This window comes from Lutra lutra, chromosome 8, assembly GCF_902655055.1.
Source record: "Lutra lutra chromosome 8, mLutLut1.2, whole genome shotgun sequence".
In the NCBI taxonomy this organism is placed as follows: Eukaryota; Metazoa; Chordata; class Mammalia; order Carnivora; family Mustelidae; genus Lutra; species Lutra lutra.
The window spans coordinates 105,980,523-106,008,110 of NC_062285.1; the positions used below are offsets into that span (position 1 = coordinate 105,980,523).

A 27,588-nucleotide genomic window follows, 5' to 3' on the forward strand; every position below is an offset into this window, starting at 1 on the left:
AACATATAAACTCAAATATGTTGGCTTGACCTGTGGAAGCAGTGCTTGGATTTATCCACTCAGAGGAGTTAATCTGGTCCACTGGATGGGGCTGTGCATTAAAATAGAGAGAGTAAAGAGTCTTTGAAAATTCTACTCCCACAAGGGTCTTAGAGTAGAGAAACACATTAATCTTTGTTTTTTTTTTTTTTTTTAGGATATAAGTAAGGTACTTTATTTATTTATTTTTAACATCTTAATTTAATTTTATTTTTTTCAGTGTTCCAAGATTCATTGTTAATGAACCACACCCAGTGCTCCATGCAATATGTGCCCTCCTTAATACCCACCACCAGGCTCACCCATTTCCCCCTTCCCCTCCAAAAGCCTCAGTTTGTTTCTCAGAGTCCATAGTCTCTAATTTATTCAACTGATGAATATTTTTTGATGAGGAGGAAAGGAAGAAATTAAGATGAATCCCAAGCCCTCAAAAATCCACAGCAGGTGAAAAAATCCACAGCAGGTGAAACAGCCATAAAGAAATACACATATAATACATTGGGCTGAGAGCAATGATGAGTAGGAAGCAAGAGGTGGGGGTCAATCCCATAGCCCTTAGATCATGACCTGAGCTGAAGTCAGACGCTTAACCAACTGAGCCACCCAGGCAATTCTGCTTACTGACTTTTCTAAATGAGCCCAGATTGAAGCCACAATAATGTTTCATATAACTGACAACTCCAAATCTCAATGGCGTACCACCTGTTAATTTCTAGCCATGGGTGTCAGCTCTTTGAGGAGCTGGCTGGAGGCCCCATGTTTCCTCATTGTCCATGGACTAACAGTTACCCAGGACATATTCTTCTTCTGGTAGGTAAGCAGAAGCGCAAGAGAACAATCCAAAACTCTGAACCACATTTAAAAGTGTTGCTTAAGTTGTGTCTGCTTGCATTACTTTGGCGAGAGAAAGTCATATGAGCAATTTAACATCAATAGGGAAGGGGCATATACTTTTTCTACTTCAGAGGGAGGTATTGCAAAAGCACAATAAAAAAGGGAAGACATGCAATTCTATAACAAGGAGAATATGAATAAGGAACTGGGAACTATAATCTAACCTATCCAACAGTGTTCCTACCTGCTATCATCCACATACTGCCATAGAATTCTTAGATGAAAGTCTTCATCCCTAAGACCCTTGGTGCCAAAAATGTCTCCTAAATTTCCAATCTTGCCACAACTTCCCTGTCATTCAAATCACCCTGATTCCCATCAATGGAATACTGTGATAGAAGTCTAACTCACAGGTTCTCCTAAATCTGGATCTGGCTCTTGGACAGCAGAAGAGTGAGCAAGACTTAGTACAAAGCTTGGTAGTAGTGAAACTATTTCACAATGCCTCATTTATCTTTCTTTTGGGGTTCTTACTCACAACTTTCATATCCTGTCTTACTAATACCTTTCAAGAAGGTTTTTATGTGGTAAAATTTATACATATATGTATATATATACCTCACAGTTCTCCAGTTTTTCTTAGGTCTAAGTAAATTATTTGGGGACCTTGGTATAGTAAATGCCATATGATTTATTTATCTGCAGTCAGCAAGCTGAAGAACGTGTAGTATGGCTCTTTTTAAAATTTATTTTATTATATATATATATATACATATATATATATATGTATATATATATTTCTTTTCAGCATTATAGAATTCATTGTTTTTTGCACCACACCCAGTGCTCCATGCAATACTTACCCTCCTTTAATAACCACCACCTGGGTCCCCCAACCTCCCACCCCCCCGCCCCTTCAAAACCCTCAGATTGTTTTTCAGAGTCCATAGTCTCTCATGGTTCACCTCCCCTTCCAATTTCCCTCAACTCCCTTCTCCTCTCCATCTCCCCTTGTCCTCCATGCTATTTGTTATGTTCCACAAGTAAGTGAAACCATATGATAATTGACTCTCTCTGCTTGACTTATTTCACTCAGCATAATCTCTTCCAGTCCCATCCATGTTGCTACAAAAGTTGGGTATTCATCCTTTCTGATGGAGGCATAATACTCCATAGTGTATATGGACCACATCTTCCTTATCCATTCATCCGTTGAAGGGCATCTTGGTTCTTTCCACAGTTTGGCGACCGTGGCCATTGCTGCTATAAACTTTGGGGTACAGATAGCCCTTCTTTTCACTACATCTGTATCTTTGGGGTAAATACCTAGTAGTGCAATTGCAGGGTCATAGGAAAGCTCTATTTTTAATTTCTTGAGGAATTTCCACACTGTTCTCCAAAGTGGCTGCACCAACTTGCATTCCCACCAACAGTGTAAGAGGGTTCCCCTTTCTCCACATCCTCTCCAACACACATTGTTTCCTGTCTTGCTAATTTTGGCCATTCTAACTGGTGTAAGGTGGTATCTCAATGTGGTTTTAATTTGAATCTCCCTGATGGCTAGTGATGATGAACTTTTTTTCATGTGTCTGATAGCCATTTGTATGTCTTCATTGGAGAAGTGTCTGTTCATATCTTCTGCCCATTTTTTGATATGATTATCTGTTTTGTGTGTGTTGAGGTGTAGAATGGTTCTTGTCTGAATCTGAATCTGAAGACAGGAGAAAACCAAAGTTCCAGCTCAAAGACAGTCAGACAGAGGCAGGGAATTCTTCTTTACCCACATTTTTTTGTTCTATTCAGTCCTTCAGTGAATTGGTGAGACCTACCAACATTGGGAAGGGTAATGTCTACCAATTCAAATGTTTACTTCATTCAGAAACACCATCACTAACACATTCAGAATAATATTTAACCAAATATCTGGGCACCTTGTGGTCCTGTCAAGTTAACACATAAAATCAACCATCACAGTCATCCTCCTTTTCCTCAGTCCCTCTGCATCAGTCATGGATATAAGGGAATGAAATTATAACCAAATTAACTCAGTCAAAAAAAAAAGTTATTGGATAGATGTGGTCATAGAAACCAGAATTTGAGGGGCCCCTGGGTGCCTCAGTGGGTTAAGCCTCTGCCTTCGGCTCAGGTCATGGTCTCAGGGTCCTGGGATGGAGTCCTGCATCAGGTTCTCTGCTCAGCAGGGAACCTGCTTCCCCCTCTCTCTCTGCCTGCCTTTCTGCCTATTTATGATCTCTCTCTCTCTGTCAAATAAGTAAATAAGTAAATAAACAAATAAATAAATAAGAAACCAGAATGTGATGAAGCACCTTCCCTATCACGTATTTCTTTGCTTCCCTCTAAACATCTGCTCCACTTTCCTACTGCTCTTTCCTACTTCCTCTCTCCTACTTCTACTTCCCTTCTCAAAGCTTTGTTTGCTTATTTAATAGTATGCACATGACTGAAAAAGAGCTGCCCTCTAATTCTGTATGACCACAAAGCTCCATGACCTACAACCTTAGGACTACGTGGGACTTTTATGTCTGTGATTTATATTTCAATACCTGAGAAAGAGAATTGAGTGCGTTAGGTTCCTATTGTTGCTTTAACAAATTGCCATGAATTTGTGGCTTAAAACAGAAATTTATTTAATTCTGGAGATCAGAAGCCTGAAGTGAGTTTCACTGAGTTAAAGTCAAGATATCGGCAGGATTGAATTTTTTCTGGAGGCTCTAGAATGGAAAATCCATTCCATTGCATCTTTGAACTTCTGGAAACTCCCTGAAATCCTTATCTGTGGCTGTTTCTTCAATCTTTGAATCTCTCTTTCATTCTGATTCTTCAGACTCTCTCTTTTACTGATAAGGATTCTTGTGATTACATTGAACCCATGAGGATTTAAGTTAAAAGAACCATAAACTTAATTATCTCTATAAGTCTCTTTTGCCATATAACAAAATTTGCTGATTCTCGGAATTAAGACATGGATGTCTTTGGGGAGCCATTATCCCACCTATCATGGTGAGAATCAAGGTGTATTGCCTTTGGGAGGAATTTTGTTTTTTGTTTTTTTGCATAAGGAGTGTGGTAAGAATAGGCAAATTATATAACATACCTACTTTATTTTCCCAAGCAAGGAGCTGTTCATGAGAGGGTAGTGAGGCTGGCTTCCAACCTCCACTTAATTTTTCTACTCTCAACATCTTTCCCTCCAATGGGATCTGTCAGTGCTCCCATATTTGTAATTCACTTGCATTCCTTTCTCCTACTACAATGAACTAGTTTGGTATTTAATTTCCCCAAAGTGAGATTCTCTATTACAGCACAGGTGTCTAATCCACTTAGACTCATGGATCAGAAAACTTACAGGATGTAGTAGAGGTGGGTTTGGAAATCCATTCTTCTAATGCACTCCCTAGGTGATTTTTACACCTACCAAAGTTTGAGAATCATCACTGTATGCTAAGGTAAAGTTGATAAACTTACCTTGTTAGCAGAGAAGGCTAAAGAAAACCTTCCAAAATAATGTGTTTGTTTTTACTGTGGCTTTTGGAAGAAAATGGTAACAATTTTGCACGTAACCCAGTAAGACTCTAATTCAGGTTAGGAGCCAGGGAGGAAGGCATGTCATGATAAAGGACATTTCTTTTTGAGATTTTCCAAACCTTATGTGGTTCTCAAATCACAGTCAAGGTTTTGGTTTCTTCTAAGCTATGTTTTCATACTGATCTCTGCTCTGCTGAAAACCACAGTGATGCTATATGTTTCCAAAGGCAGTTTTCCTGTACCAACCTTGTCAATTTAGGGAAGATGGAAGATGATAAGTTGATATTTGACTTTCCAGTGGCTGTTGCAGTGGCTGTTATCACAAATCAGGTTGTCAGGTGTTTAAGTTGAAATGTTGATGCAATATGAAGTCATCCAACCATGACATTTAGATATGTGAGAGGTTTTCTTTTATGTTTTAAATAATTTGATCCAAGTATGACATGTTTTGATATGCTTTCTTTCTAAATTTGTATTTGTTTGTTTGGAATAACTTGGTTAAAATTAGCAGAGTTAAATTAGATAAGTATTTGCTTATGAATCATAGATGGCTGCATATTACATGTTTGTAATTCACCTGGAAAAGTAAGTTGCAAATATATAAATTAGAAACTTAGAAAATGAGATCATTGATAGTTGGTAATTCTGTTTTTGGCAATATGGCAGATTAAATGATTTAAATATTTGCCAGCTATCAAATACTTAAATATGCTAAATTAAATAATAGAAACATCCATTTAAGTGGTTGGACAAGTTCACATGAATGTAAGGGATATCACCAGAGGCCAAAATCAAAGTAGAAACTAGACTCTGGCCTTCCATTACTTTGGGTTTGGGATTTGAATTTTTATTTTGTAGTCTGGGAATCCTCAAACTGAGATTAACTGAAATTTCTCAAAGCAACTGAGAGAAGCAGTCTTTTCTAGTAGGGCATATTCTCAGCCCTGAAGTAGAGGATTCCCACAGAAAACAACTTACAGACATGGACCCAAAATTCAAAATCACAAAACCATGAGGTATTCACCCTGAGTATGAGAAGAAAACACAACAAACAACAGGTCGATATCCCTCCTCCTCCTGAGAAATTCAAATAACATTATCCCTCAGCAACTTTAAAATAAGAACACCTAAAATGATTGAAGATACAAAATGAAATTGAAAATATGGGAGACAAATTTAATTTATATTATTATATATAGAGTGTGTTATATATTACACTATGTAATATAAATCCATAATGTATAATAGTTTAGAGAATGAAAAGAACTGTAGGAAATACTGACATTATATCTTAAAATTATCTTAAAATGTTGACAAGAAAATGCTAGTTGTAGGAACATTACTTCTTTCAAGATATCAGTTAGGATTGCAAATCACTGGCACCATAGCAACTTGAAAAACGAATGTCCCTATGAGATACAATACATTAACTTCGGGGAGTGGGCTTTAGATTGAAATCATGGCCAACACAGATATCCCTTGTGATGCATAATCATGTCTTTTATCCAGAAAAGCTAAGAAAATGCCATATGTAAATTAAATGATATGAAACATCCCAGAAACTGCCAAGCAACACACCTCCTGAAAGCATAAATAGAATACTGCAGAACTGTCTCATAATAAGGCAGTTAAATTCAGAGTGGTTAGAATCATGTCAAAGATACAGGATTCTTTTTGTTTGTTCAATGATAACAAATTCGGGATAACATCACTGGACCTGAAAGTGAGAAATAATTGCATTTCACGAGTAGAATGTGATATGATGGGAATCGAATGTTATCTCCTTTAGATTTGATCTCAATGAATGAAAATTGAGTGCTATATAAATCACCAAAAACATTCATTTTGCCCAAAGATAATGAGCTTCATTAAAAATACACCCTCCCTTTATTATTATTATTATTATTATTATTATTATTATTATTATTGATGTAGAAGGCCAATGTTTTCCCATATTTGCTAGTTGTTTTTCATGTGGCGTGTTGAGTCCAATAGGCTGTCAGGTGTCAACTTTCTAAAGATCATATTCCATGTGGGAAAATGAGCAGTGCTCTTGTAGCAGAAAGAGAACTGTTTATTCCATGCATTATGAATCGCCTCAGACTTCTTACGAACTTAATATCTCTTCACTAGCGGATAGCTGACTCACTTTTTGCCAAAGGTCTTTTGTCACGGTAGAATGAAATATAAAAGCTGTCAACTAAATTTTGACATTAATAACTACATGTAGCAATAGTCATAAATTCCTTTGTTGTGGCTCTGGGTCTAATCTTTTATCTAAACTCTCAGTTCTATTGTAGCTATTCATGGAAGTCTATTTTGCCTGTTTTCATGCAACCTACCATTTAGTGTAATGAGTTCATAATGTAGTTCGTTGAAAAAGACCTTGGGATTTGTCATTGTTTTCTTTGCTGCTGTTCATTCTCCTTTACTAATCTCCTACTGACTGTAAGCCTGGAAGGAGGAACAAGAGAAAAAAAGCATACACTAAACCTCTCTCTATAGAACAATGGTCACCCTGAAAATTTCTGTTGTGATTTCTATTATTTCCTTCTGCAGAAAAAACAATTTATAGTTCTTAAATGCATATAGTTCAAAACAGAAAAAACCGTAATAAAAATGCCAGATGATATAGCCTTGGAATTTCCAACTTAAACCAGTGAAAATGGCTGTGATGATTCTGAATCAAGAGTTTAAAGATACTATATGAATTTTGAGATGGGAAGTTCAGAGATGTCACATTTGAACTAAGTACATCAAACATCAAAGTTCACATTAGAAATAAATACTTTTTACATGCCTTTATATTTCTGTTTACTAACCTTTTCTCATCAAGTTCTGGTAATGTTCAGAAAGAACTATGAGTATTATAGAAATGTTTTTATTTTTTGAATCATGAAATTTAAGTTTGGTTTCTATTTGGGATTTTCCCACATGTGTGTCACTGGGGAAAAAATCCTAAAATCTGATATATGGTTTTATTTTCTTTATTTTAGACTTTTTTTATTTAATTCTTTATTTTAGACTGACTTATACAGGAAATAAGGAAGCCAAGAAAAACTACTGTAAATTAAAGAGGGGACTGAATATGTATATTTGTTAGGTTTAATTTCTACCCTTTCCAGAGAGTCAATAAACATTCTGCATAAACAAAATTGCTCTCTTAATTTAAAAATTTCTCTGGGGGAAAAAAGTAAGAATTTCTTTGGAGGAAAATTATTATTCTCTAAATAAATTTCAAGCTTAACTTTTTAATTTACTCTGTATTCCCATCTTAAGTATCTAGAATATTTTATAGTTTCTATTGTGGTTGAGTAGACACATATTTTTGGACAAATATTTAAGGTATAACCATAAATAACTCAGCCCATCTGTTTAGAATTACATTAATTCACTGTCTAATTAGTTTAAGAGTAATCATGAATAAACTTTCAATAAATACTTATTAAACATATACTATACTTCATTTATCAAAATTTTAAAATGAGTTGTGCAAGTGTAAGTAATGTGTCTGTATAGATAGGTGTGTAGACTTATAATTTCAATGAATTATAATGTGTTTTCATGCTAAAAATGTGAACTTATAGGCAAACGTCTTCTCTTGGCTCATGGAATTAGCAATCATGTAGGCAATGGAAAGGAATTAAGTTCATTTAGAATAAGAGTGAAAGGTCATTGAATTTGGGACTTTGACAAGGAACTGTCTATACAATAGATAACTAGGCATGCAATATAATAGGATATCAAGGACACTTCACAGAAGAATGAAAATTCATTGCTAAAGAGGTGTCTAAGTACAACAAGATGTTAAGAACTAACTGCTGTGCTTTTCTGTCTCAAAAGGTAATTCCTGTGTACTCAGACATTCTGTAATAGTATGCCCCCATCCTGTGAACGAGTGTGGTAATAGTGCAGGTAATGGATGAAATTCACTATAGGGTATGTACTCCCCTTATATAAGTATGGCTTTAATCATTTATGGGGCTCAGATCATCTCTGTAAGGTTCATTATGAAATATTAGCAGTGTTCTGTGATTCCCAGCAGGGTAGTCAGCCAGTCGCTTCCAGAGCAGAATGTGCTTCCTACTGGAGTAAGAAGCCCTCCTTTGCTGTCTAATTAGGTATGCATCACAGAAGATGGAAAAAAATGGGGTGTGAAGGGAGGGTTTTCAGGGCTGCATGAGTTACTTTAATTTCTTTGTAAAATCAGCTATTAGAATATCGTCTTCTTGTGTTATTTTCTACTTGTGTTGCATAATGTTTCACAGGAAGATGTGTGGGCCCAGGAATATGTCAACTTAAACTACACTGTAATGGGACTTGCGTTGAAACTATACACCCATAATCCTAGTTTACTTTTAATTTCTAAAGAAAAAGGAATGGGAACATCTGGACATTCTAAAAATGATTGACAGGATTTTATTTCCCCGTTTTTCAAAAGACAGGTAATTATTTTATGAATAAAACACAGATAATATACCAACAATTAGCAATAATGGTTCTCTTCTGTGACATTAGGAGATAACAACAGGCTTTTTGTATTTTGGATGCTGCTGTCTCTAGAAGTTGCAAAGGGCTAGTATAGACTAAAAAGGTGTGTGATGTGCAGGAGTGGGGTAGGGTGTAACTGATCCGGGCTTAGGTAGGCAGCTGCCATGCATCACTAATGAGACACTCAGCCAAAGGCTTGCGGGCAACCTGTAAAGCTTCAGATGCTGTATGTAGTTAGAAAGACTGGAATTTCTTTTCGAATTGCTTTACTACGAAGCTATATTTATAAGAATTTAAGCCCTCTACACATACACGTACTCCTAAGATGCCATCATAGTAAAGACCAACAATCTGGTTGCATTTCAGGGAGAAAGGCTCCACTGAAATGAACATTGTGAGGAAACTCAATTTAATGATACCTCGGAGTGTATTCTTGCTTCATATACTGTTTTCATTACAAGGTAAGAACCTATATGAAATTCTAACCTTATTTATTTATTTATTTATTTTTAAAGATTTTATTGTATTTTAGTCTCTCTTGCAACTGATAAGAAGAGCACTTTGGAGTCATTAGAAGGGATATATACTAAATGACACATGGACCACCTTTTTGAAAATTCGTAGTAAGGTAGATGATTTGGGACTTCGGTTTTCATTTTTTGAGTCTTCAAATCTTAAAATTCGGATTTTATCATGCTAGGAAACTATACTGGAAGAAACTCTGATTCTAATTTTTTCTTTTCTAAAAGATGATTTATAGTAGTTTTCTGTGTAATTTAAACATTTGAATTTTATAATAAATTAAGAGAAATTGAGTACTTAAACTTTCTTCATGCATGAACTGAAAGGATAATGGTAAAAACTTGCTTGTAAGAAGGGCTTTATTTTTTTAGGGCTAATAATTGTTTTCAATTATTTTTGATGGCAATTTTATTTATAAATTAATGTTTATAAAATATTCTCATGGGGAAAGCATTTATTTACATTCACTTGTTAGTTTTTAATCCCTGAAAAGAGCTGTATATTTTGGAGCTTGTAGGGGAAGTGGGAGAAATTACTGAAATGGAAGACTAGTGAGGTCATGGACACCATCTTCCAGTCCTTGTAGTGACTGAAATTCCAAGGAGAAAATGTCATAGAGCATTGAGAACTGGAGGGGAGTTTCAAGATGCACTTGTCCACCACCATCATTTTTTTGATGTGTTTGCTAGCTTGCTTAACCTTGGCATTTACTAAATGGTAGGACTGAGACTAAAACTTGGATCTCTGACTCCAATTTTAGTGCTCCTTCCACTGTATTATGTCTCTGTGGATCTAGGTACCCTGTTCCTTCTATCCAGATTAACAGTCCCTCTAATGTCTCACAGGGAATTGGCTGCTCAAAATCCACTAGGAAATGCAAACTAACTCATAGCAGAATTCAGTCTATGTTTTAGAATCTAGGTTAAAATGATCTGTTTAATAACCAGAGCATGAGACCAAGATATTTGAATAATTTTTTCCCCATTCTTATCTCTACATATTTATCTCTGGCAGGATATATTTGTGGATCATCCATCTTGACGAAAGTATCAAAGTAAGTGTTTCTTGTTCTTTCTGTCCTCTAAAACATAAGGTTAATGGGAATGAGCATAGCTCAGCGGATAAATGTATCTGCTTTTGAAAAAAAAATAGATATTTTACAAAGTAAAGGCATGAGATGTGTTCTTTAAAAGCAGTTCCAAAAATTAAAAATTATCAGCCATTCATTTCCCTATTTATGAAGAAAAAGATCTTTCTTTTTAGTTTAATTACAAAATGAGTTCTTGGTGGTGTCCAATGACTATAGATACTAAGGAGATGTTAATTTCACTTCAGTGATTTATAAAGATGTTATGTTGGGTAATCTCCCCTTTTATATTGTTATTATTAATATACATTGTTTATTATAAATGTGCTATATCTAAACATAAAGCAATTTTTGATGATAAAACAATAAAATTGTTTTAGCACTAAATAATGAAAATCATTTTTGGACTGATCTGCTTAATGAAAAGCAGAATTCCACTCATCATTTGATTTTGATAGATCACAATTTGATGTGCTTATTCACATTAACGTTAATCTGTGCTTTATGACATGGAAAGGGAGAGAAGTATTATGTTTGGAAAAAGTTTATGTGCTCCTGGCAAATACGTACCTCAGCAGTTTTATGAAGTCATGTGGAGAAAATACCGTGTGTGTCAGTGCTACAATATTACAAGATTTTGTTTATTTCTTTGTCTTGAAGTTCCTTCCTAAAATTCAGTGTACATCAGAGATTGGAGAGATCTGGGGACACTCTTGAATTTTGTAAAATGAGACAGCACCACCACCCAAACGTAACCCCTCCAAGAGGGGAGGGGGACCTTTTAAATGTTAAACCAAGAAAGACCTCTTTGATAAAGTGATGGAAATCAGGAGGAAAACATCAGCTCTCTCCTGGGAAAGGCTTGTTCAGGTTGCCTAGGGGCCTTTGACTATACAAGTTCTTTTTGTTTTCTTCCAGAAACGGGTTTAATGAAAATCGACAGAAAAGAGCTCTTTTAGCAGCACAGGTAGGTTATGCCTCTGATGGAGAGAGGCAGAGAAATAATCCAGTCTGCTTTGGGACTCTGCTGTCACTTCAACAATGAGGCCTTTGTGAAGGGGAATAAATGCTAAAAACAAGACAGGAAGGAGAAGAGGCAGAGTAACTTCTCCACTGCTTTTCTGCAACCCTCAAATCCATGCTCCGTTCACATTGACTTGTTCTCTCGAGTGTTTTTTGCTGTTCACCTCCGTTACCTACTGATAGGTTCACAGCATGTGTGGGAGATTCAGTCTCATCGACTTGCCAGAAATTTTTAATTGGTTTAAAAATTAAGCGCGATATCAGAGCAATGACAGTTGAACAAACACAAGTAAAAAGGGGCAGAGAAAGGTATATATGGTGCAAAAGGGTGTCGAAGGTGGCCTGGTGTCCTGACAGACAGCTCTGTTAGTGTCTGACAAATCTCAATGAGAGACACTTTGGGGGAGGCGATCTTTATTTTTGGAGAGATGTGTAGCCCTGAATCCAAGAAGGCCCTTTTGGCCAGGTCCCCTTCCATAAGGGATGTTGGATAACATAATTGCAATATTTCCAAACTCTGATTGGAATGTTCAAAGAGGGGTTTAAAAAATATATTTCTCTGTAAAAAAACAGGAAAATAGAGAATCCTAACTTAAAGACGCGTGTGGGCAAGTAATGTGATTTGGGTATTTATATAACAAATGGCTTATGTATTTAAGGAGGTCTTTGTCAAATCCTGAACTGCAATCCATTCTGCTAGTACTTTCTGGTAAAAGCCTGAATTTTTATATTTTTGGTGTTAATTAAAGAGAAATGAAGATGGATTTGACAGTTTAGAGGACAGAACTAATTTATTCTTATCACAATAGAATTTTTTTTTTTTTTACTTGGAAGGGCAAAAGCCTGGAATGGAAACACTTTTTAAAAATTTTCCTTAAAAAGTATTTTGTGTATGTAAGTACTTAGGTATCATGTGAAGTGGTTAAAATGGCTTTTCTCTGAGAAATTTAACTACATGTTTGTCAGTTGACCATGTTATCCACAAGAAGACATCAACATGACTCAGTAGAAAATCCAATTTTGAAGAAACTGCATTTTGGCGAGCCCACCAGTGTCAAAATCTGTGAAATATAACCCAAAGTTGTCACATAAAGTGACCTCTGGATGGGGTTATACTGTTGTCCATTTAGATATTTCTAGAATTTGTCTCATTTACCCCAACAGAGGTACCTTTGGTTAGTACGTGAGGAACACACTTACCTTGTCCTGAGTTCCTTTTTAGAGAGAATGAAGAACAGGCCACCTACACCGGCTCCTCAATGTCCTGCAGCTAGAGAACATGCACCAACATTATGTAATATCTGAACAAGCTTTAAAAGAAGAAACGCTGAAGAAGAAAAGCAGTGAGGTCATAATCTCACACTGCACTGTTTAGGATTGAAATCTCATCTGTCATAAGGCCATTCTTGTCCACTGATTCATGACTCCTGCTCTAGGAAGACAGAGCATTGGTGGAGAGATATCTGTGCAAGTAAGGATTCAGATATGCTGACAATGAGATGCACAATGAGCCAAGAAAGGGGAGACACAGACCCCTGCCTGTAGTGTATTTCTGTGCCACACAAATTTTTCTCTAGGTTTCTCATCTAGAGACGGTTTCTCTGTGCTTCTCACCGTCCTGTGGAGATGTTATCAGCAAGGAGGAAGAATGGGCTGACACCTTTTTTTTTTTTTAAGATTTTATTTATTTATTTGACAGAGAGAGATCACAAGTATACAGAGAGGCAGGCAGAGAGAGAGAGGGAAGCAGGCCTCCCGCCGAGCAGAGAGCCCGATGCGGGACTCGATCCCAGGACCTGAGATCATGACCCGAGCCGAAGGCAGCGGCCCAACCCACTGAGCCACCCAGGCGCCCCGGGCTGACACCTTTTTATCGATTATGTGAATGTAGGCACCCACTGCCTGGAATTCTTTTGGATTTGTGTTACATTTCAAAATTTGTCTCCTAAAAGCAGGTGCTCAGGCAGACTAAGGTGCAGCTAATTTATTTGGTGGGGGATAGAAAAGTGAGACCAGGAGGGGAGCAAATCTTATAGAGTATGTTAAGGAGGGGTTCCTGGGGCTCAGTCTTGGTGTGGGGGGCCCCCTGAGGAGCTGTGTAGAATGAGTTGTGGAATTGTTTCTCCAAGGGATGGGGCAAGTTGCTCGTACTTATCTGATTCCTGTCTCTCCTTAGTTGAGGTGTGGCCTTTGGGAGACCTTCTATCCCCAGGGAGGCGTTTTCTGTGGTCTCTCCTACTTGGACTTTGCCCTGAGACAGAAACAGAAAGAAACCAGTGCTTGAAGCTGAAGGGTCTTGATGTGCACAGAAACCCAGATGCAGGTGGGCTGAGAGGATGCGGAGGGAGATTCAACAGAATCTTTTATAGTCACGGTTCTGAACAGGCTTGGCAGGCAGATCATTTCTATTTGAATAATGCCTAAATTCAACTCAGTTGGTATTTGTTGACGACATTCAAGAGACGGCACTAGAGACATAAAATGAATAATGGTGCTTATTGCCTAGATACTCAATGCCTCATGAAGGTAGGCGAGTAAAGAAACTATTTCTGTGCAGCTTGTTCATTGTATCTAAGATGCCATTAATTGCCATTATTTATATGACTCAACAACAAAAGTGTTCCCAATTATAAATGTAAGATGCCATTATGAGTTCAGGTTGGTTAAAAAAGTAAAAGCTATGTATGGGTCTTGTGTTAGTATTGGTGAAATGTGGAATGATGCACGAAACATGTGGTCATTAGGTTGCCAAGGTAACTAGGATGCTTTTGTGGCCAGAAGGCTGGTATGTTGAGCAGTTGTCTTTTCCATGGAGGTGTAGCCTGAGTTGGGTCAAAAAATTATATTTCTAGCCTTGGTCTATTCTTGTCTGAAGTATTCAGTTTTTGCCTAATATTTAAATTAGGTAACATTTACAACCCTTGTTGTGTGCCCAGCTCTACTATTGGGGCTTTACTCCCTCCATTTCATTGAATACAATTCTACTCTTATTCCATTTTATAGATTGGAAACTGAGGCTACATAGGTTAAACAATTTATTCAAGGTTATAAGCCTGTATGAGGCAGAGTTGAAGCCACTATACACTTTTAGTGAGCATCGCAGATAATTCACTGGAGCTGAGGTCAGATTTTGGTGCCCGGGATTATTGGTGGCTGTGCTAGAGGTAGGCAGTTGGAAACAAGATGGCTACAGGCAGGATAATATTTGCTGTCTTGGGGAATCAAAGTCAGAGACTGTTGTGAGTTTAACTTAATTTGAAGACAGAGGCAAAAGCAGAAAGGGGGGATTGAGCAGTGAGGATGAAACCTGGGAGAAATAAGAACAGGAAACAGTGAACTTGGAGGCATAGTATCAAGCAAGGAGTTTAGAAAGGAGTGTTGAAGTTGAGAGTGGGGAAGTCCTCTTCTCGGACTTGGAGCAGGTTTGGCTATTGAAAGAAAAAGTACTTTGCTGGACAGTACTAAAATAAAACTCTGTGTGTGGAAAGGAGACTGGGATTTGTTGAGTAGGACTTTGGACCTGAAGTCACATTCCCTATCACCGCTCTTTTCTTGTCTTCACCCTTTCCAGTTTTTCTGACAACATCTGGTACTCAATTTGACAATCACGTGGCAGGCTTTGGGAGTGTATGTTCTTCTGATGAACATAGAAATCCTATTTGAAAGGACATTGCTTTAGACCGTACACTAAATTATCACTGAGTTTGAATAAAAATCCTTAATTAATTAGTTTCATTAATCCACAGTTATTTGCTAGTAAGCTCTATTGACTTCCAGAAATCTTAAGGTTTGTCAGGACTGCTTAGATTAATATAAATATCTTTATTGCTAATTCTATCTATGTGAGGCACTACACCAGAATTTTTACATACATTATTTGAATTTATTGTCATAACTGCACAATTAAGTAGGTACCCATCATTCCCGTTTTACAGACAATGAAAGAAGGCACTAAGAGGTTAGAAAACTTCTTTTTGTTTAAGAGTTTAGGGAACTTGTCTAAGAATATGGACTGGAAGACTCAGGACTCTCAACCAGGTTTCTCTGATTCCATAATTCATACTCTTAACCATTACCCTAAAGTGGTGGGGAATCTATAAAAAGATACATTTGAATGTTCTACAGACTTTAAAGTGTCAGTTCTTTGGAGACTGAGGGGGGACGCTCTCCCTGTAGCAGCAGAAGCTTCTGTGGATGGTGTCCTCACAGATGGCTCTGCAGGCAGTGTGGACGTCCCTGTCTGTTGGTTCATCAGCCCCGTGTGTTTTCTCCAGCCCCATCTGTGCTTGGAAATATCGTAGAAGAGCTTCTTCTGTAGGCAAAGCAGTCAGTTAATGCAAAGATTAGACTCCACCCAGGTTCTTTTTCAAGGAGGACAGGGAGGCAAGAGAAGAAAGAGCTCAGAGAGGACAGAGACTCGTCAAAGTCAGGTAAGAGGCAAAACCAAACCTTGGGGTCATGTCCTCTAACCACAAAGGGTTCTTCTGGGAGCGTCCTTGGTTGCCTCCAGAAGCCAACAAAATAGAGTCAACAATTCATAATTTCTGTATCTGTAGCTATTTCCCAGACTTCCTGATTTGCTTATTGGGCTTGAATTAAATAATTTAACTATCTTGAATTCTTATTTCTGTTTTTCAAAGTTGGAAGCAACGTCTTCAAGATATTTCTTCCATGAAGCTATTAATTGGGGTGAGAGCAAAATAAAAGGTCGGTGTCACACCTTTGTTTTTGTATTTGCTTTCTTGAAAGTCCCCTTTGAGGGATATATTGAATTAACTATTGCCATTTAATGCAAGGAGGAAACTGAGCCAGGATGGTAATAATGGGAACAGTTAAGTTCACTTCATGTAGAAATTTGAATTACATTTGAAAATAAGCAGGATTAAACAATTAGAGTAGGCTGATAAATCCGTGATCAGGAAGTATCTGGGTATCAAACAATTTTTTTCTGCATAATTTCCTGGCTCCTTGTTTCCTTGGCCTCCTTACTTTTGCTTACCCATTTCCCATTTTCATTAAGCAGAATGCTGATGAGAACTTGAACTTTAATTCAATTTTTTCATTGTACTCAAAATATAGCAATTCCTGGTTAGTTTTGGTTTGATAGTTGTTTTCAGGAGAAAAAAACAGGGCTTGTAGATAAATTTTTGAAGGAGATATATGTGTTTGTCTAGGTGTTTAGGCATTTATTTATTGTAAAAAGTGTAAGATTGTGATCTAAGATAAAACTTAAAGGGGAAGAAACTTCACTTAAATTTGTGAAAAACATAAATTTTTACCTGTATTGATGATCAAAATTGAAACAGCTCATTTTTCCTCAGTGAAGATGTCATTAGAGAGTTGTAGGTGTTTCAATGTAAAGAGATATTAGCTCAGTAGATCTTAAACGTAGAAGGACAATGGCGTTTGGGCAGAATTGGGTTTAATCATCTCAGCTAGTTAACTGCCTTCCGTGACCTTAACATAGTCCAGAGAGGTACCACTTTGTGGTGACTCGAAGATGTGTTCTCATTCTCTTTATGTGTTACTTAAATTCTTCCTGTTTGAAATTTGCTGATTGCTCCTTGTCCTCTCTCCTTATTAGAGGAAAAGTTTTCACTGTGGTTCATTTGCATTTTCAAAACTTACTCAGAAGCTCATGGTTTCTTGCTTCCTCTTTCAACAGAATCCTTTGGGGCAATGTTTCTTTCCACGAAAAAGAATATTTTTGGTGATGGCTGGCCATGACTTTGGTTTAGACCCCATTAAAATTAAGTATGGGTCAGAAAGAATGTATTATTTGTAATGGAGCCTGAAGATTAATTAACACACACACTTCGAATGAAATGTTTAATTCTTCATTGGGGAGGGTATATGGTATGGTGAGTGCTGTGAATCATGTAAGACTGATGATTCACAGACCTGTACCCTTGAGACAAATAATACATTATATATTAATTTTAAAAAAAAGAAATGTTTAATTCTTCTCAGAAATGAGAGTTTCTGTTTGGTTTTTTTTTTTATACTTTGTCTGATTCCCTGAGCTAATGAGGGACACTTCTTTAAGACAACACTCATTCCTGGAGATGGAACCCTTTGGACGTGCAGCCGAGCCAAACTCCGTCAATGGAATCTTCTGCAGCTTGTTCATTTCTGGTTCTCATCATCTGGGACAGGGATTCCTTACATGGGAACTTGACCTTTCAATTGCTTGAAGGAAGCTAACCTTTGCTCTCAGGCTAGTCTGAGATGTGAAAGCTTGTCTTTCTTGTTTCACAGTACACATAATGAAATGAACTAGATAGAGACTCGATGGGCTTAATTCTTTAGCTCATCAAGGCAAGAAGCCCAGGGTTCTGTTTGAAATAATAATGGTTACTGTTAGTCCAAGCTAAATCTTGACATATTGTGTTTATAAGAACTGATGCACACCAGAAGATAACTTGTTTTTTTTTTTTTTTGTCCTTCAGGTTCTTGTCCTCATGAATGCCTTAACGGAGCTTTCTGTTCTAAGACTGGTACATGTGACTGTCAAATATTTCAGGCACTTGGGACACGGTGCCAGATTGGTAAGTTTCAGGGCTACTTGAGAGAATTATAAATGGAGGAGAACTTTAAGGTGTAATTGGCTACATCCGTGTTCATGCACTGGGAGATGAGGCAATCGTAATATGCATTAACTTGTGTCCATAATTCATTCCCACAATTTAGAAATAATGTAAAAGAAAATGCATATGTCCACTTTCCCTTCTCACTGATCTCTACTACTTCCTCAGGTTGTTTTTTTTTTTTTTTTTTCCATTTCATGGATAGATGATATCAGTCCATTAAACCAGGTTCTTACTCAATTCTGGTTTTGCTTTATAAATTAGACTTATTATTTGGAGCCACTCTTTTTCTTACTTTGAATTAATTGGACATTCTGTATATAAAATAGACACAGTTTTGAGAGTCCTTCAAAGGCAGAGGGTTCTTTAAAACATTTTAAACCACATTGTCTGGGATAGGTTCCTACCTCAATAAGGATAAGAATTAATTTGTTTAATAAGTATTTATGGAGTACCTACTAAATCCCAGACCTGGCACTGGGGATACAATAGTGAGTAATATAGATATGCTTCTGCCCTTTGGGAGGTTACAGTCTAGAAAAAGGAACAATGCATAAGGGATACATATTCGTTATACTTATACCACATGCTATAAAGGAAAGTACAAGATTCTGTGAAAATGTGCAATGGAGGTAAGGCATACTGTCAGAGAAGACTGAACAATGAATCGCTCTGTTTTTTCCTGGAAAGGACGATGTTGGTCAAGGCTAAAAAATTTAGGTAAAATTACAAAAAAAAAAAAAAAGGCAATGATTGTACCTTATCTCTGTGCTCCCTACAGTAGCGTGCATTAAAATGTTTTATATTGAGTTTTGGTAAAGGTCATTGATTTCCATATTATTCTAAAGGGAAAGATCTAGAAAATTAATATAGAATAGAGGGTTATCCACAAAGGGAAGAAGGGAGGTAGTCACAAAGACAATATGAAATGAAGTTGTATGATTTAAGATGAATATTGTTTGAAATTTGGCCAGTTTAAGGCTATGAATTCCTAAATTCCAGCATCCTTTGGATGACTAATGTTCCCCATCCCAAGGTCTCAGACATATAAACATGATCTTTCTTTTGTCAGTGGTTATTTTTTTCTGCGAGTACTATTGAGATATTTTTGAAAGAATTGCAGAGTCTGGAACACTCTAGAGCTGCTTATGCAAATATTTAGGGCACTCAGTGATAACATTTCTTTCTTTTCTAAGCCACTGTGTTTGTTTTATCTCTATTACCTTCTTTTACTGTATCATTTTCCTTACTATTCTCTTCTTCTAGTCTTCTTCTGGAAGCAAAATTTAAAGACGTTTCTAACACAAAACCTTTCTTCAAAACAACTTGGAGACCATATTTTCCTTTAGGAGAGTTTAATAGTTTTGAGAACAACTCAAAATTTTATATTGGTCGTTTCTTTCTGTGATATTGACCACCAAAGAAGAAAATATTTATTTTCATGAAAATTGGAATCACCTACCATAACTGAACCTTGCCAGAAACAGGATATAATTTCTTTTATTCAATTAAATATTGTCTTATTTCTTTTCAGTGCCAAACATGGGCAATGGCAGAGATGGGATTTGCAAAACCTGGGGACAGTACCACTTTGAAACTTTTGATGGCATTTACTATTATTTCCCAGGAAACTGTTCTTACATTTTTGCAAAGGACTGTGGTAATTTGGAGCCTCAGTACACTGTATGGGTAGGTGATCCTAGGGCATAATTAACTTAAAGATTTTTTTTTTCCTGGCAAAGTCTATATTTTTAAAGGCATGCACAAATGATGGAAAATATATAATAATCATAGTGCAAATACTTGGGGCTCTGACTGGGGAAGGAGAAGGATTCATTTTTAATGGATGGACCCAATTTGTAGCTAAATTGAGTCTATCTTATTGAGATGGAGCTTTGGACGGGGAGAAGAAGGGTTTGGATCCATGTGGGAGAGAGTTATAGGTAATGCAAAATGTCTATATTACAATGTCAAAATATCACTTCTGGTTCATATCCCCATTATTCAGATTGTATTCAAACATTTTGAAGAGGGCGTGGGTTTGGATGCTAACCAAATTGCTCATACAGATTTCTTTCCTGATGCTACCATTGTGATGTTCCCCTGGATTAATTTTTTTTTGAAGGCACCCCTTAGTGTGATCAGGGGCTGGCATTCAGGAAATGGAGCACAGAAGCAAGGCCCAAGGCCATAGAGACAGGCACTTACTAGGTTGGTTCATACTGTATAATTGAGTGCAGAGAGATAGTGTTTAGCTGAACCTTGATTTGGAAGAATTCCTAAGAGACTGCTCAGAATGCAAGCTGCAGAGTGGCTCTAGTTGAAGTAAAAAAGTCAGGACTCTTTCCCTGTCTCACTCTCTTGCCCTGACTTTCTAGCTGTCTCCAAGCAGAGTCATGAGACAGCTGTGCTATCCTGTTCTAAAGCTAGAACTCTCCATAGGCATCATTTGTTCAAACCTCTGTTTTCTTTTTCCCTTCTAATTTAAATTGAAGTTGCCTAAATTCTCCTCTCCTAGGTGGTGCAAATTTTAAAAAGTAGGATTTGAAGTTTTTTAAGAGCAACAAAAGCCTTGTGACCCAGAAAGGAAATGAGGTCTACTGAAAGTTAACTTATGAGGCATAAGGATAAAAAAATCCTCTGTGTCTTTAGATAGGGAAGTCAGTGGCAAGCATCTTCAGTATTTACAGAGCTCCTGTTTTCAGCCACTTATTGTCTGTTTCTCCTCCACTTTCTCGCTGGGTTTATCACTCAAACACCTTCTGACTCCCTCGTTGAAATGTTCTTGTCCAGGGTCTCACCCTTCTGAAGAATAAAGTGTCAACTAGATAATCTATCCTTTGATAATGGCGCACAATGCTGAACTGTGCTCCCAGAGCTAATTTTGTTTCTACTTGGCTCTGTTTTAGCTGGTGGAATTTTCTTTCTAGGCAACAAATTCATTCATTTTAAATGTCATCTTTCCCCTGAATATGGAAATAGTTCTTCTTTTTTCTTTCTTTCTCTTTCTTTCTTTCTTTCTTTCCTTCCTTCCTTCCTTCCTTCCTTCTTCCTTTCTCTTTCTTTCTTTCTTTAGATTTTATTTATTTATTTGAAAGAGAGAGAACACAAGTTGGGGAGGGGGCAGAGAGAAAGGGAAAAGTAGACACCCCACTAAGCAGGGTGCCAATGTGGGGCTTGATCCCAGGACCCTGAGATCATGACCTGTGCCTAAGGCAGATACTTAACTGACTGAGCTTTCCAGGTGTCCCTGTTCTCACCTTTGATAAACTTAAACCTCTTAACAAGCTACAAGTTATAAGATGACATGTAAGTGGTTTTACTCAAAAATTAGTCTAATCTTTTACAAGAAAATTCTCATGTGTCTTTTATACTTCTTTTTTTTTTTTTTAAAGATTTTATTTATTTGACAGAGAGAGACCACAAGCAGGCAGAGAGGCAGGCAGAGAGAGAGGAGGAAGCAGGCTCCCACCGAGCAGAGAGCCCGATGCGGGGCTCGATCCCAGGATTCTGAGATCATGACCTGAGCCGAAGGCAGCGGCTTAACCCACTGAGCCACCCAGGCGCCCCTTTTATACTTCTTGAAGTAGTTTACTTTTCTTGTAGAAAATTTTAAAAATTTCAGAGAAGTCTACAAAAATAGTGTTTGAACTACTGCTATATAGACTGCAGTCAATGGCCATTTGGGCTCTCTCCATCCTTTGGCTAATGTAGATAATACTGCTGTAAACATCAGGCTGCATGTATCCCTTCGAATCTGTATTTTTGTATTCTTTGGGTAAATACCTAGTAGTGCAATTACTGGGTCATAGGATCGTTCTATTTTTAACTTTTGGGGGACCCTCCATATTGTTTTCCAGGATATCACTCAGCCATCAGAAAGAATGAAACCTTGCCATTTGCAATGACATGAGTGAAGATAGAGTGTAATATGCTAAGCAAAGTCAGTCAGTTAGAGAAAGACAAATACCACATGATTTCACTCATATGCGGAATTTGAGAAACAAACAGATGAACATATGGGAGGGGGGAAAAGAGCAAGGGAAGCAAATCACAATAGACTCTTAAGGTTAGAGAACAGACTGAGGATTGTTGGAGGGTGGGGGATGGTCTAGAGGGTTGATGGCTACAAAAGCGGGCATTTGGCATGATGAGCATTGGGTGTTGTATGTAAGTGAAGAATCACTGAATTCTACTCCTAGAACCAATACTACCATGTATGTTAACTAACTAGAATTTAAATAAAAATTTAAAAATAGAGTTAGCACTGCTAATGGCTTCACATATTTTCTTCTACTCTTTTTTCTCTGAATTTTAAACACATTTATAATCTTGAAATCAGACTATGTATAATTTTCTGTCTGAGATTTTCACCTGGTAATTATGTTAAGAACTTTCTTCCATGTCAAATATTCTTGAAAAACCAAAATTTTATTAGCTATCTTATTCCAATTTATGGAATATTCAAAATCTTTACTTATGCCCTGTTTTAGAAATTTAGATTTAAAAAAAAATATTTTCAGTCTTCTTTTTAAAGAAGATTTTATTTATTTATTTGACAGAGAGAGAGATCACAAGTAGACAGAGAGGCAGGCAGAGAGAGAGCGGGGAGGAAGCAGGCTCCCTGCTAAGCAGAAAGCCCAATGCGGGGCTCAATCCCATGACCCTGGGATCATGACCTGAGCTGAAGGCAGAGGCTTTAACCCACTGAGCCACCCAGGCACCCCTTTTCAATCTTTTAATACATACATGGATCAACATCTTTATGCATATATCCTTTTTCTATTCCTGATCATTTTCTTTTTCAATTTAATTTTACTTTTATAAAAATAATACCTGTACATAGTTTTAAAAATTTATCTAAGGCATGTGAAGCAAAAATGTAGCCCCTGCTTGCTTTCACTCTCAACCTTAGCGAAAATCTGTCTCCCAAAGGCCAGTGCTTCAACTCCTTAAGCTATTTCTTCTGGCTTTTACATTACATGCCCAAATATGCTATTATTTCTTTATCTTTCAAGTTAAGCCTTATTCAATCATTTCCTACTACAGAAGATGGAATTATCTTTGTTATGTCATCCTTCCTGCCACACACAAACACACACACACACACACACACACACGCACACACACCACACACACACACACACACACACACACACACTCTCTCTCTCTCTCTCTCCTTCCCTCCTCTTTACAGAGTTGTATCGTCATCTCAGGTTAAATGATATGTGGTTTATTATTGTGATTTACATATAACACATATATGTATGTATATATGAATTCATATAAATATTATTTAGAACTGAGCCCAGTAGTTTATTATGATTTTGTTTCTCCTCTTTGTGCATTTGTATAGAGTTATTATCTATACAATTATCCATTTTTTTTTGTTTGCGACACTTACATACTCTAATCACTAATTTTTTTTTTCTTTAAACTCTTTAGCTCCATAAATTTCTTCTCAGTATGGTCAGATATTTATACTTTACTTTTTGAACCCTTGAAATTAACTTTGGAATAGAGTAAGATAATCTTACATTCTTCTCCTTTCTTGTCTTCTTGTTTTCTTTATTCTTTCTCTTTTTCTCTTCCTCCCTCCCTCCCTCCCTTCCTTCTTCCTTCCCTTCCCTTCCTTTTCTCTTTCTTTCTTTCCCTAAACTAAATTTCCCATCAAATTTTGAGAAGTAATCTTTGTCTTTCCTAAAATATTATTTTATTTTTAGAGCAATTTTATTTTTAGTGAGGTTGTTAGTCACTTTTGCAACCTCTAGGTATTGCATTGTATAGAGCTCCATTTCATGAGTCTCTAACATGACATGGACATGAAAACTACAAATGTGTTTCTTTGTGGTGCTCTACTGTCTTTCTGTCAGAATTAATTTTTTTCTAGTGCATACCAGGTATCTTTAAAATAATAAGTCAGTCAGAGAAAGACGTATACCATATGATTTCACTCATATGTGGAATTTAAGAAACAAAACAGATGAACATAGGAGAAGGGAAAGAAAAATAGATTAAGATTAAGACAGAGAAGGAGGCAAACCATAAGAGACTCTTAACTATAGGGAACAAACTGAGGGTTTTTGGAGGGGAGATGGGTGGGGGTGTGGTAATTGGGTAATGGACATTAAGGAGGGCACTTGAAGTCATGAGCACTGGGTGTTGTATGCAACTGATGAATCACTAAATTCTACCTCTGAAACCTATACTATACTGTATGTGAACTAACTTGAATTTAAATAAAACCTTGAAAGAGAAAAAAAGAATGTTGAGACTCAACATGTAAAGATTCAGCTCATTTAAAAAATATGCTGAGGGGTGCCTGGGTGGCTCAGTGGGTTAAAGCCTCTGCCTTTGGCTCAGGTCCTGGTTCCAGGGTCCTGGGATCGAGCCCCACATCGGACTCTGCTCAGCGGGGAGCCTGCTTCCTCCTCTCTCTCTGCCTGCCTGCCTCTCTGCCTACTTGTGATCTCTGTCAAATAAATAAATAAAATCTTTTAAAAAATGCTGAATTATTTTATATTTTAAAAAGTTAATTTTGTTGTCCAATTTCTTTGATAAATCTTTTTTTTTCTCTTGAAAATCCTAAATGTTTGTAATTTTGTGAAGTGGCATTGGTCTAACAGTGCTGTAGAACTGTAAACAGACATTGTGACTCTGGGAACTCAAATGAAGGCCTACATATCTTGTTGGTTCCAACACTTTCTATTTTTTCCCCCCTTCAAGGTTCATAATAGCCCTAAGTGCCATGGTTCAGTGTATTCCTGTTACCGGTCAATCAGCTTGTTCTTTTCAGACCAAGAGGAAATTCGTATTTATGGGCATGAAATAAAAAAGGATGGAATCAGGTAAGATATGATCATTGATATAATGAAAATAACACCGTGGACTGGTAGAATTTCCAAACATGTCATGTTTGAAATTGAATTACGAGGAGTAGAAGAAAGGATTTCTGTTAACCAATAACCTTAAAGTTATATCATACAGACATTAAAATGCAGCAAGCTCTGAGGCCAGTCAGGTGTTCAGAACCTAACCAGTTTTACCTCCCTAATGTTTGTGTAGGATACACTTAGGTTTGCACAGGTACAGATGAGATTATCACATCTTTTTCCTAAGGGGATTCAGGAGAAATCTTCATAGTTCAACTCTTCAATTATACTTGCCCTCTTTCTTAAATCTTCTTCCTTCCTTCCTTTCTTTCTTTCTTTCTTTCTTTCTTTCTCTTTCTCTCTTTCTTGCATCTTCCCTCCCTCCCCTCTTTCTTCCTCCCTCCCCACTTCCTTCTCTTCCTTCTCCCCTTCCCCCCTCCCTCCCTTTCTTCCTTCGCAGTTACTTAAAATATAACTAAACCTGTGGAAGTCTTTTCCAAATGTGTATGAATGAGGCTTGGGTGTCACTTGAGACTTTCTGTTAGTATTCTGACAAAGATTCAGAGCCAATCAATAACTGGCCTTCTCGAATAGATCAGAGAAAGGCCCAGTTTTGCCTTCCTAGCTACCAAGAATAAGGCCTGAGAGTTTGGGGGAAGAGGGTGTTTATTAGTTTGAAGAAAGGTTTTACATATGTAAGGTTGGAATACTGTGGAATAATCCACCTTCTAATTTAAATAAATATAGAATTAGTCAATTTTAAGATTTCTTGGCTGAGCTATGCCAGAAAAAGTAAAATGTGGGATGGAACAATTCTGTCTTTCATTTAGAATTCATTTGAACCCTGGGGATTCTTGCAGTCTTACCAACCTGTGTACTTTTTTCTCAGTTTGGATTCCTCAAGAGGCAGCAGGGGATAGCATGAAGGGTTTTGGATGACGCTCCAGGCAGCCAAGCACTGACCTGGACTTTGTCACAGTCAGGGGACCCCAAGCAGTCTCTCACCTCTCTCAGGCTTATTTTCTTGATCGTTTGGGTTCTGTACTTCTCATTTTCTTAGAAAAGAAACCTGCACCTTTTGAATGGGATAATAATGCAATTGATATGTATTTTTTGGAGCTGAATTTAAATAGTAATTTAGAATTCCTTATATGGGATTTGGGGTAACACAATGAGCTCTTTAAAAAAAATCATTATGTCTTATAAAACAAAAACACCTTTCAAGTAGATTTTCAGGAATACTAACTCTTTGTTAAATCTCAGAGAAAATATTTCTTTGAGGATTTCCATTTGTATGAGAGATTCCATTTGTATGATTTGTATGATGGAAGGAGGATGGTTTTCTTATTATTCAGCTAAGTTGCTTATAATAATACTGCACCTGGCCTAGGGCCTAATTCAAAGCAGGTGTTAGAGAAATATTTGCCAAAATCAAATCAAATCAAAAGTGCAAGTCTCTGCAAATTGCATCTTACCTCTCTAGACTTTGGTTCTTTCGCCTGTGAAATGAAGGGTTTTGGTACATATGAATCCATGAATAATTTTCAGCATTAATTTGTACATTCATTTTAGTTTGCATTGTGAATATTTCCTGACTAGGTTACATGGGGTTTTTCTTAAATTTATGGTAGATAATGTAATTTTTGCTATTATCCCCTATCTCTACTAGTATCTTTTTATGTTATACACAGCTGGATAATCACAGTTAGGCATCCTCTAGTTTCAAAAATTGTGTATTTCATCAAATTTGCTGTGAACGAATCAAATGATAAATGACCAAACCAAAAAATATCCACAGCAGAACAACTGTATCTCCATACACTTAACATTCTGTAGCAAAGAAATATCTTTATAAAATGTGATTTACTTTTTTCAAGCATAGCTTTTATAAACTTGCAAATTTAAATGACATTACTCATAGAGACTTTTACTGTGAATTTAATAGGAATTTCTCATGCTTATAATTTTTAATAAGAATAAGTTACGGTAGTAGTTAGCTGCAGTCATATTTGTCCTTCAGGGTAAAGTTTAGTTATTTTTTTATTCTTATAACTAATTCTGCATAAAAAGTGATTTGCAACCAGCTCTATACAAGTGATTGCAGATATTTTGAATTATTTCTTTGGGAATTACCATTTTGTTAATGAGTATGTTTGATTTTATAATTTTTATTCCATGGAGCATACTCTTTCTGGAAAGGAACTCACTAATTTGAAGTGCTTAATGTATGAACATACTAACTAACCTCCCTCCTCACTCATAGTTTTTAAGTTTCACTTAGCATGGCTATTTTAATAAAAATGATTTTTTCCTTCCATTTTCTTAATTATTAGTGCCTGCTCTTTTCTGTAATTTTCATGGATGGAAGGAGATCAGTGACTTTTCAAAAGTATTTTAGGTGATTTACTGTACTTTTAAAATGTCCAGTTGCTTAGTTTTCTTCAAGTCTCTCATTTTTCCCACTTCCTTTCTATGTGTCCATGTTTGTGAAAAGTGGAAGGACTGGACATTGGAACAGGAATTTAAATATTCAATGTGACTCTTGTTTAAATAGGCTTAGTTACATCCAATTTAAAAAATTTGACTA

General features: G+C 36.8%; 1 protein-coding gene across 2 annotated transcripts in view; it reads left to right on the plus strand.

Annotated features, from left to right (window-relative positions):
• Positions 1-9,295: 9,295 nt before the first annotated feature.
• Positions 9,296-27,588, plus strand: part of OTOGL (otogelin like) — a 130,778-nt gene continuing 112,485 nt past the window's right edge. For both annotated transcript variants that reach the window (XM_047741446.1, XM_047741447.1), the window contains exons 1-7: positions 9,296-9,371; positions 10,447-10,486; positions 11,438-11,486; positions 16,183-16,249; positions 17,992-18,090; positions 19,664-19,818; positions 24,856-24,977. In XM_047741446.1, coding sequence (XP_047597402.1) covers positions 9,296-9,371; positions 10,447-10,486; positions 11,438-11,486; positions 16,183-16,249; positions 17,992-18,090; positions 19,664-19,818; positions 24,856-24,977 — 608 coding nt within the window. The remainder of the gene's footprint in view (positions 9,372-10,446; positions 10,487-11,437; positions 11,487-16,182; positions 16,250-17,991; positions 18,091-19,663; positions 19,819-24,855; positions 24,978-27,588) is intronic.